This window comes from Scophthalmus maximus, chromosome 6 (genome assembly GCF_022379125.1).
Source record: "Scophthalmus maximus strain ysfricsl-2021 chromosome 6, ASM2237912v1, whole genome shotgun sequence".
Classification (NCBI taxonomy): domain Eukaryota; kingdom Metazoa; phylum Chordata; class Actinopteri; order Pleuronectiformes; family Scophthalmidae; genus Scophthalmus; species Scophthalmus maximus.
In genome coordinates, this window is record NC_061520.1 from 2,321,161 (window position 1) to 2,332,500 (window position 11,340).

An 11,340-nucleotide genomic window follows, 5' to 3' on the forward strand; every position below is an offset into this window, starting at 1 on the left:
ACTGAGCCCATGTGTGACCTGCCAGCGAACCTGGCAAACTATGGTCCAGTTTGGAAACGGAATAGCTGAGCATGTTAGGGGTCATTAGCTCACCCATCGACGTAGCTCGCCCACGGGAAAGAATAGCCAGTCCGTTACCAGACTCCCAGGTCCACCTACTTCACAAGCTACTGTCTGGTTGGACCAGGTAGAAGCCACCGCCTCAGCAACACTTTCGAACAGAAGAAGACAATCTCTCGCTTTCAATTTCAACACACCAGTGTAATCCTTCCATCCTTCCATCCATCCATCTTTCCAGCTTCTTCCGATTATCTGGGATCAGGTTGCGGAGTCAGCGGGCTCAGCAGGGTGTTCAAGACATCCTTCTCCCTGGCCACACTTTCCAGCTCCTCCTGGGGGATCTCGAGGCGCCCCCAGGCCGGAAGGGATCCCCCTTCCGAAGGGGATACCCCTTCCAACCCAGAACCCCCTTCCGACCCAGAACTCGCCCCTCCGGTGAACAAGACCCCGAGATACTTCAACTCCTTCACTCGGGGCAGCACCTCGTCCCCACACCAGTGTAAATAAACACAAAAAATGGTTCCTCTGGTGTTTATTGGCCATGAAGGCATATTTTTACGAGAAGGTCCCACTTTTGTTTGGAGGAACTCTTTGGCGTTATTCCACAGATGGACAGTCGGTGGCAGCAGTGGGCCAGAAGTCGTAGCAGTGTGCTAACGAAGGCAGTGACGTAGGAGCGGTAAAAATTACGACAGGATATGATATATATATGATATTCCATTTCCTCTGTATGTTTTTTTTTTTGGCCTGTTATCTTGTTTTTTTATTTTTTATGTGAAGCAGTTGGTTTGTATCGTTGACTTTTACAGGTGCTATAAAAAATAATCATCATTATCACATTTACTTTTATGTTTGAAGTCATGTGTTTGCCTGCAAACCAAAGAGCCAAGGTAGTGATAATGTGTGAGAATCTCATATTATAAACTCTGTGCCTCCCAAGTAAAAGCACACGGTGGGCTGGAACACACACACACGCACACACACACACACACACACACACACACACACTCACACACACACACACACACAAACTGATTGAGCCTTCTGAGAAATCTAACATGTAATTGAGTGTGTGTGTATGTTGCAAGTGAGCAAGTACAATTGTCCCTTCAACCCAGAACAACACGCACATTTTCACTTGTACTTTCAGTAACACTCATTCATACTTTATGTTCGCGCACGCACACGCTCTCACACACACAACACACACACACACACACACACTGCATTGACAGAGGATTATTAAAGAAATGTTCCGTTTGAGTACTTCGCACCAGGTCGCTGTCAGCTCGTCTCTTCCTGCTCCGTCAGACAGTCAGACAGACGGACGGACGGACGGACGGACGGACAGACAGACAGACAGACAGACAGACAGACAGTCGGAGTGACAGACAGTCAGACGGACGGACGGACGGACGGACGGACGGACGGACGGACAGACAGACAGACAGACAGACAGACAGACAGTCGGAGAGACAGACAGACAGACAGACAGACGGACAGACGGACAGACGGACGGACGGACAGACAGACAGACAGTCGGAGAGACAGACAGACAGACAGACGGACAGACAGACGGACGGACGGACGGACAGACAGACAGACAGACAGTCGGAGAGACAGACAGACGGACGGATGGACAGACGGAGGGAGGGAAAAACTCCGGCAGCTTAAAGGCACACTCCGTGCAAATCCCATTTCCTCTCTGACACAGCAACGCAGAGGAAGGGCGGGAGCGAGTCAGCACAAAACCCTTCAAAAGGGAAAATGGATTTAATGGCACTCAGGGCTCATTAGAGGTTCCAGGGGCGGGGCTATCTTCTGCTGACAAACAAACAAATGGACAGAGGTTGAAAACAAATCTGTTCGACCTACAGTCATTCACAAGATTCTGTCCAAAAATGTAATCGTGAAAGATACGGCGTACGTCCATCAAGACTTCGTATCCCGGTCGGTCCCACATGTTCAGGCCTTTCATTATCCAAAACAAGCGCAGACATTGTGGCAGAAATGCAAGTTTTAATGCGGCGGATCATCACTAAACCCAAACATATGGGACACAAACAAGCATCCCATCGTGTGTCGGTCTGTGAAATTTGACCGATCGTCCCGCAGATTTGGCATCAAGGTTGAAATAACTCTCCGGAATCGTGGAGAAGTTTTCTGCGGCTCTGTTGTTTGAACAGCGGGAACAGAAACCGAGGGTAGGGCCGAAATGTTCCGTTCCAACAGAAACTAAATCAACAACAATTTTGATAATTCTTTGATTGAGCAAAGAAGTCAAACATATCCTTTTCCCCCCCTTTTTCTCTCTCATTCAGACTTTGCATCTTTGTATCCTCAGACCTCACAAGTTTCAATTTGCACTGACATTAAAAAGGAGAAAAGATCTGAAGCTGGGGCCGAGCGTCGCGGCCGTCTCCTTGTTTGTTCTTCTCATTTCTTCTCATGTGGTTTGCCACTTAAACCGCTTGAACGCCGAGGACAATGAGAACTCGGCTCTCATGGCCTAGAATTAGGACCTCATTATCTCCATTTTTAGGCAGAAGATATGATCTGAGCTGGCGTAAGTGGTAAGTTCTTAAAACCTGAAGTAAAAGTTCAAATCTGGTTTATTTTTAAACAAAGTATAAGATGTCAATTTACCATCTGAATGAGCTTCAGTGTTTGCTCGCGGGCGGATTATTTCAGTTCTGGACAATGTCAGGATTGCAGTGTTTTTATAATAAGCAGATTTCTAGGGTCGCACCGAACGTCCGGCAACCGAAATTTTTCGGCCGAAAATAGCAAAAAAAACCAAAACTATGTTTTTAATGAGGCGATCAAAAATAAAAGTAAATTTATTCATTTTAAGTTAAATTGTGCTTTGTTGATAAAATGTCTGCAAGAATGTAAAAAAAAGTTCAGTGTTACATAAATAAATAAATACATATTTATAAATTGTACTTTTGTAATTCATTTTCCCCCTGAAAATCAAGACAATAAAGCACATTGAGGCTATTTCAAGTATTCAATGTTGAAGCATTTGGCAAAATAAATGGAAACTGTAAAAAAAAACAAGTGTTTCATTTTGTTCGGTTTCGCCCAAAAGCTAAAACTATGAGCTTTAGCGTCAACATGTAATCACCGTTTTATCATTTTGTACATGAAAAAGTCTCAAACAATCCCGCCGACTCACCGAGCGTCTGTCCCGCCAGCACCCTGCCGTTCTCGCCGACCACGGCGCCCCTGGCGTGCCTCTCGCCGGCGTACTGGACGAAGGCGTAGCCCTTGTGCACGGAGCAGCCCAGCACGCGGCCGTATTTGGAGAAGATGCTCTCCACGTCCGACTTCTTCACCACCGCCGTGTTCAGGTTGCCGATGAACACCCGCGAGTTGAGGGACTTTGGGTCTGTCTTGTTGGTCACATTGCTGGTCTGGACCTTCAGCGACATCGCCGGACAGACGGAGGGCGGAGTAGCCGACGGGCGGATTGGACGGATCGGGAGGGTGGAGACGCGGAGAGACGACGGTGGGGGATCTGAAGGGAACGAAAGAGAACATGAGCCTGCGTTAGTCGTTGAAAGAGAGATGATGTCGGAGAGCTGGGACGCCCCAACCTCGCCGACTGTGACGTTTGAGGAACGTACTGATGATCTACCGCTTTATCCATTTAATGGTCGCGGGGCTGGAAGAGCCAATCCCAGCTGACATTGGGCAGCAAACAGAGACAAATAAAACCATTCACTCTCAAATTCACACCTACGGTCAATTTAGAGTCTTCAATTCACCTAGAACCAATCTACACGTCTTTGGACTGTGGGAAGAAGCCGGAGAACCCGGAGAGAACCCACGCATACACAGAAAGGCCCTGGTTGGTTGGAACCGGGCTTCGAGCCCAGGACCTTCTCGCGGTGTGAGGCGACAGCGCTGACCACTACACCACCGTCAGAGTCATAAGTCAATTAAAACATCCATACTTTATGTTTGCATTGAAATTATAGAAGAAGACAAAAATCTGTATATTCCAGCGCCCTGTCGGAAAACCATCGGTGTGAAGCAGCAGAACGCGGCTCAAAGGTGATTTCTCACACGGAGACCCCAGTGTTTCCCCTACCATTGAATTGGGCAGGGGGCTTTAACTACCGAATCAGAACTCAAAATATCAGACACTTCTTAGAATCAACCAAAAACTAAAGAAAATTCCAATTTCCAACAAATTGAACTCCACAAAATTGTCAGACCCAAAAGTGAAAAGAACAAACAACAACAAAACAAATCAAAAGGTAATCAAAGAAATAACAAAATCCAATCATCGGAACAAAGAAAAAACCAAAAACCACAAACCCGCTGATGGGAATCAAATAAAAAAAGAATATTATAATTCATTTTTCCGACCAAACCATAAAAACAGAAACCAAATAAAGAGGACACATGGTACTGCCTGCAAGTCAGTCGCCCAGCGTCGGCCCGTGCACTGCCCCGGGGGGGTTTCATCGTGATACGTACAATTTCCCGGCCGACAACGGCGCGAAGTTGGAACCACCGCGGCGTTGTCGGAAATATTAATTCAAGCTGTAGCAGCCGATTTCCTCTCATCTGAACAACAGCGAAGCCTCCAAATCCATTTAAAAAAAATTGGTCCACATATTTCTGGCCCATAAAATGTACAGTATCTGTCTTTATTACCGCTTGGCTGCTTTTCCCTCTCCCTCATTACAATTATTCAGCAGCGAGTTCAGTTCCAGGAAGCAGCGAAAGTTTATGATTCAGCACTGCGAGCTGTGTGTGTGTGTGTGTGTGTGTCCTTTCTATACTGCACCTTCCCAGTGACGGAGCAAGCGTGAACCTGATTGGTCGAACTCTAATGAATCAAATTGAACCCGACCCCGAGGGAATTGTGAGAGTTTGTTTCAGCAGCTCCACGTTTAGTGGAAAACGGAATATTGTTGATACGGCAAATCCATCATGTGTGTGTGTGTGAGACAGAGGAACGTACTTTAAGCAGGGTTGTGTGATGTGATACTTCAAAATGTGAATAGAAATAGGTTGATGGAAGCGTAGCTATTGTGATCCGACTTAGTTCAGTTGTGATGTACACCGGCCGTCCCAACGCCTCCTGGTGCCGTTAATAAATGATGATAATAAACTCATATTTGTGATGATATTTCCTAGAAAAGAAGGGGTTATGATTCCTACAGTCCCTGTCTGCTGTTGGGGTTTTGTTGTAAAGAAATTTAATCTCAAGTATGGATGACTTGAGTCGGAGAAACCTCATCAGGCGCCCGTGTCTGAGTCCTCAGGCGAATCACCAGATCCAGAAGACTCGTCCAGCACAGATCAATGATCTGTGTGTGTGTGTGTGTGTGTGTGTGTGTGTGTGTGTGCGTGTGTTTTGGATTAGCATTCGGATAAGCTCTCCAGGTTCAGTGATTCAGACCCATTAACATTTCCGCCTTCGCAGTCCCACATTGAGAAGAGAGCGAGCGGCGTCGTGGGCCCAGCTTTACGCCCAAAGGAGCTTTATAAGAAGTTCTCCACATATATCCTGGACTCTCCCTGTCATTCTGTGTGTGTGTGTGTGTGTGTGTGTGTGTGTGTGTGTGTGTGTGTGTGTGTGTGTGTGTGTTTGTGGGGGGGGGGATTTTACAAATGCTGCCTTCAGGCGCTGCCTTCAGGCGCTGGTTTAAAAGAGGCATCACAAATAGTTAACTTGCCAAAGAGGTGATCAAAGTCGGGGATTGCGGCCGGATACTGATTTGCACATCGCTCATGAAAATGAATGAATCCTGAATTATAGAAAATTAAAATTAAAATTGAATAGTTATTGACATTTTCTTTTTTGATGTTAAAAAAGTAAGAGATTCACTTTTAAATGATTATTTCCAATGTCTAACTTCTTAAAAACTATTTTGAGCAAATGATTTTATTACTGGCCACGTAACACTGGAAACAAATGAAATCAACCCAGAACGATTCATTACACTCTGTGTCAAATTCTGCCATGTTTCTTTCCCACATGGTGACTCACCATTCAAACGATGAAGTTGAGTGAAGTTCAGTGACGCTGTTCTGTTCTGAATAATCTCTATGGGTCAATTCATCATCAAATCATACGTGACTGTGAGCGTGGGAGTTTTATTGAACAGCGGTAACGGTGATCCACGCGTCCCGTTTCCTGCTCAATGTGCTCATTTAGTTCCAAAAGTTAAAACCTGAGCCAAATGATTTTGGTGCGTGAACATTTTATCACACAGATGATGATGATGATGATGAACTTCTGATTTCTGTGTTTCACTTCTCTGCAATTCGAAATTCAAACGAATCGTTGTCGAATATGCAAATGTGAGGCAAACAAAAAAACGGAAACTTCCAGAGCCGCAGAGGCAGCGGATCACGAGAGGACGGCAGGTGTGTCAGCAGACAGTTAGCATTAGCAGTTAGCATCCACGAGAGGACGGCAAGTGTGTCAGAAGACAGTTGCCGTTAGCATTAGCGGTTAGCATCCACAAGAGGCTGGCAGGTGTGTCAGCATTAGCATTAGAACGTTGTATGGTTGAATCTCTCCGATGTCGCCTCTAACCGTCTTGTTGATCACATTCTTCCAACGGTCAACCTAGGGCGAGCAGCTTTGGTGGGCGGGGCCTGTGTTATTTGCATATCATGAATATTCATAGACTCCTCAATGAGGGAGAGAGAGTGGACGTTTTTTGTTTTTTTTTACTTTATTGGGGTATGTTGATTGTTCATATTTTATTATTATATATGTATTCTGTAAATACACATTTAATTATATTCTGTATATTTGTCTATTTTCATTATTGTTCTTTCTTTAACTTATCACTTAACTAATTCATTTTTGAAACAATGGAGCTTCCCTGCAAAAGGTTGAAGATAAAAAAGGGGTTTTCATAAGTCAGTGTAAATAATATCCCTAAAATATCACACTGTAGATTAATCTTCACTTTTGCGCTGAAGGGAAATGCAGCTTTTGACTCAGGTTGACAAAAATGTTAGTCTCGTTTCTGTTGCTTTAAAAGGGACAACTGATAAATCACAGTATCACCTTCATATGTAATCCACAACTACAACTGATTATCTTAATGTTAATGTTGATGTTCTCTGGTGTCAGATGTAACCAGGACAGAATTCATTATGAGCATTATTAATTATGTCTGTGACTCCAGTCACAGCCATAATTAATAATGCTCATGTTTCTGACCTCTTTCTTTTTAAAGAAAGAGGTCAGAAACAGTAGAATTTGTTTTGCCTGAAAAAAGTTATGAACAGATTTTATATAAATTTTATATACAGATTTTATATATATTTATGAGTATGTATTACCCATGTGTAGTGCTGCATAAAGAGGAGAGGGGAGCTGCCAGAATGAGGATGAGGTTGAGAGAAGGTGCTGAGGCTCAGCAGGAGGAGGACGACGACATGAGGTACATAATAAAAAAGTCAAGTTTTCTGCCAGGAATATGAAGGAGTGACTCCGCCCCGAGCGAGGGAAGGTCATCGCGCCGCCGGGGAGCAGGCGGCGAGAAAAGACACTTCATAATAATAATAATAAAGAGAACAGGCGAGACGGCGGCGGCAGCTCCGGGATTAGAGCCGCTTGGACGAGAGGCGCTCACAACGGGAGGCGGTGCTGCAACGCTGCGATAGGATGAATCACGGCGGCTTTTCACTGTCAATGTTCCCGCAGCCAATAAGGCCGATGTGGTTCCACCGGGGCCCTGACAGATTCACACACGGAGCTGACCTTTAAAACTCCGGGACGACTTCTGCTCCGCGTTCTCAGAGGTTTGCTTTCAGGGGAGGAGAAGTTTGTCTTCCTCTATAAAGGGAGACCTGGACTTGGACACACACAATGATATGAATTTGAAAGGAACAAAGACTGTGGAGTAAACAAAGTGATCTAAAAAAAAACGACCCAGTAACGACAAGAGTGAGAAAATACCAATCATGTACACGAAGCATGCTAGCATCCTGCTAGCAATCTGCTCGCGTCTCTGCAACGGCTTTGTACGCAATTTTCATCACGCTATTGCGATGCATCTGGATTCTCAGATGCATCGCGATTCTCTTTTGAGCGATTATCTCTCGATGCCGAAAAATTCATAACCTGAATTTCACAACTGAGTTTCCGACATTGAGACGCAACTTACCCTCGCCGAGCTTCAGGCTGCAGGACGGTTCCTCACGGCAGAACGACACGGGCGTAGAGACCGTGCGCGTCGCGTTTACGTTGTAAGCTACATGTTAGCGTGGCTAAACAAGAGCAACCGACCGGAATGATACGACGGATTGCTGCTGCATTAAAAGCAAGCGCATGGAAGCGTTCGGTCCTTTTTCCTCCTAGTTCCAATTTGGCAATGAAGTCTTTTTTTCCCCCGCTGCGACAGGCACATCTGTTGTTGTTGTTGTTGATTTTGCTGGGGAATATATTGGCATATATAACCCTCAAGTGAACACATCTCTTCCATTGATTACTATTAATAAAATATAATGGAGAGAAATGTATCTGTTTAAAAAATGAATCATGTATAGAGTTTGTTTTTGATGCTTCAAGAAGCATTGATAATCGTTCTATAATCGAATGAGGTAAAGATTCCCACCCCTAGTGATTGTAACAAGTGGACTTTGAGGTTCGACCGATATGGTTTTTTCGGGGCCGACGCCAAACGATTTTTACTAATCTAAGAGGCCGATAACTGGTATATGAAATCGATTTCTGTCTCTTAACACAAATACTTTGTTGGTATGCTTTTAATCCACAGAACCTTTGAACACGACCGTCGAGGCCGACCATCGGTCTTAACCTAGTGGACTTTACAGCTTCTACGTCGCACTCGCGTGAGTTGCCTCTCCAACCGGGTTCGGCTTCTTGACTAGTTGCGATGCCACAAACGCAACTCACAGGAACTGGTCTTTTTAAGAGATGATAATATAAACAGCCTGGAGGTCAAACGTCCGAGAGGAGACACAGATTTGAGAGGAAGGGGGGATTTCATGAATCTAAAGTCAGTCACCACCAAGTCATCACCAAGATCCGGTGAATTCAGATCGGGTCACTCAACTTTACTTTAGTGTTTGTTAAAATTTATAGTGTGTGAAATAATAATGCACATATTCATGTCGAGCATAATCTTTTTTTTACTCACAGCGCCCCTTTTCGTTTGCCACTTGAAATTCTTTTAAGCTTTCATTTCCACCCTGATCCATTCATGATGAATTACTGCTTGAGGTAACAGCTGTGGCGAAAGGATAAACTCAGATCCATGAATCGTAAACACACACACACACACACACACACACACACACACACACACACACACACACACACGAGTTCTTGGCACGGTATGACTGAAGAGTCGAGCTGGAAGCCCCGCAGCAAGGCTGCAGGCTGGCATACACACAATCTCGCATGCACATGCACGCACACACACAGGCAAAAGCGCACACACACACACACACACACACACACACACACAAACACTCTGTTGGGTTCAACTTTGACCTACTATAACAAATCCTCAAATTAAAGCTGGTTTCAATGTCTCACATTTTTGGCCACGAGGTCGCCCGGCGTCGTGAGCAATCTTCTCGAGTTCGGTGTGAACGCACCATTAGAGTCAAGGTTCCGAAAGGAACGGAAGAGTCGACATGTTACTCATATGTCCTTCAGCATTTTAAGGAAGTGCCGCTGCTTTCCTGAAAGCATATTATCAAATTTGTGGAAAATCCATCCATCCATCGTCTACCGCTTTATCCATTTTAAGGGTCGCGGGGGGGCTGGAGCCAATCCCAGCTGCCATTGGGCGAGAGGCGGGGTTCACCCTGGACAGGTCTCCAGCCTATCACAGGGCCACATACAGAGACGGACAACCATTCACTCCCACATTCACACCTACGGTCAATTTAGAGTCTCAATGAACCTGACCCCATTCTACATGTGTCTGGACTGTGGGAGGAAGACGGAGAACCAGGAGAGAACCCACGCACACACGGGGAGAACATGCAAACTCCACACAGAAAGGGCCTGGTTGAACCGGGACTCGAACCCAGAACCTTCTTGCTGTGAGGCGAAGGTGCTAACCACTACACCATGTGTGGAAAATTACAATGTAAATTATTTCTTTCTTAATGAACTATTATTTGCATTTATGGCTGTTTAACCTGATTTGGGAGTATTGGCACTGTCCAACACCTGTACCTACAAGATCCATCCCATCTGCCAGACTCGTTGTGAACACACACTCTTTTACAATATGACAAAACGAACGGCGGGAATACAAAACACCGCCGTGGCTCCAATCGGTTTGTGCATCGTTGACTTACGTTTCATTCACGTGTGCTCACTTGCTGTTTGCATGTGGGGCCTCGAGGGTGCAGCGCTGCAGGGGCTCCGTCTCTCAGCGGTGGACCACATTAGTTTTACCTCACAAGTGAACCACATGGCCAGTTTTCAAATACTTATGTGAGAATCAAAGTATATTTCTTTCCATGCTCGAAAAAACTTCCCCATCTTTGTTCTTTCTTAAAGACTTGACCTGAAGACTGTCTGTCCGACCCTCCCTTTTTATCTTGGCTCAATATATCTTAGTTCACCGTAATAACGGGGGAAAAAATCCCATTTAACGCTGGTGGAAATGTACTTTTCATGCCCATTATGTTGTCTGGTGGTTTGTCTCGAGCCAAAGTGGACTCCTGCAAGTATATTACAGCCTTTCATCACGAAATCACCCCAGGGATGCTTTGAACACCGCAGTCAGTCACTTACCACAGTCAGTCCCTTTGATTAATTTTAAACATTTCCCAGAGACAAACACAATTATCTGCCAGTGCAGTGACATTGATCGACGTTCAATATATCATTGCCTCTCTGTGATATAGAGCCTGCAAACTGTACCGTTCCAAAATATTCCAAAACGTGGTGGCTTCGAGTCAAGCAAAGTAATGAGCAAAGAGTTTTCTTGTTTGACATTTATATCAGCTATTAGAGATTCCATTGAGAGATTTTTTTTTTCCGGTCATTTAATTTAGCTGGTAGTGGTCTCTTGAGAATTAAACTCGGAAAATAATGAATTGGTAAAGCGCATTTCAAAGTGTGCTCTGACAGTCACTTGCAGGTGAAGTTGGGCCACACACCCGGCAGCATGGGGCGGGCATGGCCAGTCCAGGCCAACGCACCGAATCACCTTTGCCCGCCCCAAGACGGGCCACCTGGACCAGCTACCGTAAATGTCATGAATCATTGGTACATACCCAGAGAGTAACCACACAAACTTCTTGCTA

The 11,340-nt window shown here is 45.1% G+C and overlaps 2 protein-coding genes across 4 annotated transcripts in view; both read right to left on the bottom strand.

The window, feature by feature from the left end:
- The window catches only part of LOC118308749 (NACHT, LRR and PYD domains-containing protein 12-like), a 988,189-nt gene that overhangs the window by 160,032 nt on the left and 816,817 nt on the right, over window positions 1–11,340 (bottom strand). The window lies entirely within an intron of this gene.
- raly (RALY heterogeneous nuclear ribonucleoprotein) overlaps window positions 1–11,340 on the bottom strand; it is an 88,027-nt gene that overhangs the window by 29,814 nt on the left and 46,873 nt on the right. For both annotated transcript variants that reach the window (XM_035630161.2, XM_035630160.2), the window contains exon 2: window positions 3,239–3,580. In XM_035630161.2, coding sequence (XP_035486054.2) covers window positions 3,239–3,580 — 342 coding nt within the window. The remainder of the gene's footprint in view (window positions 1–3,238; window positions 3,581–11,340) is intronic.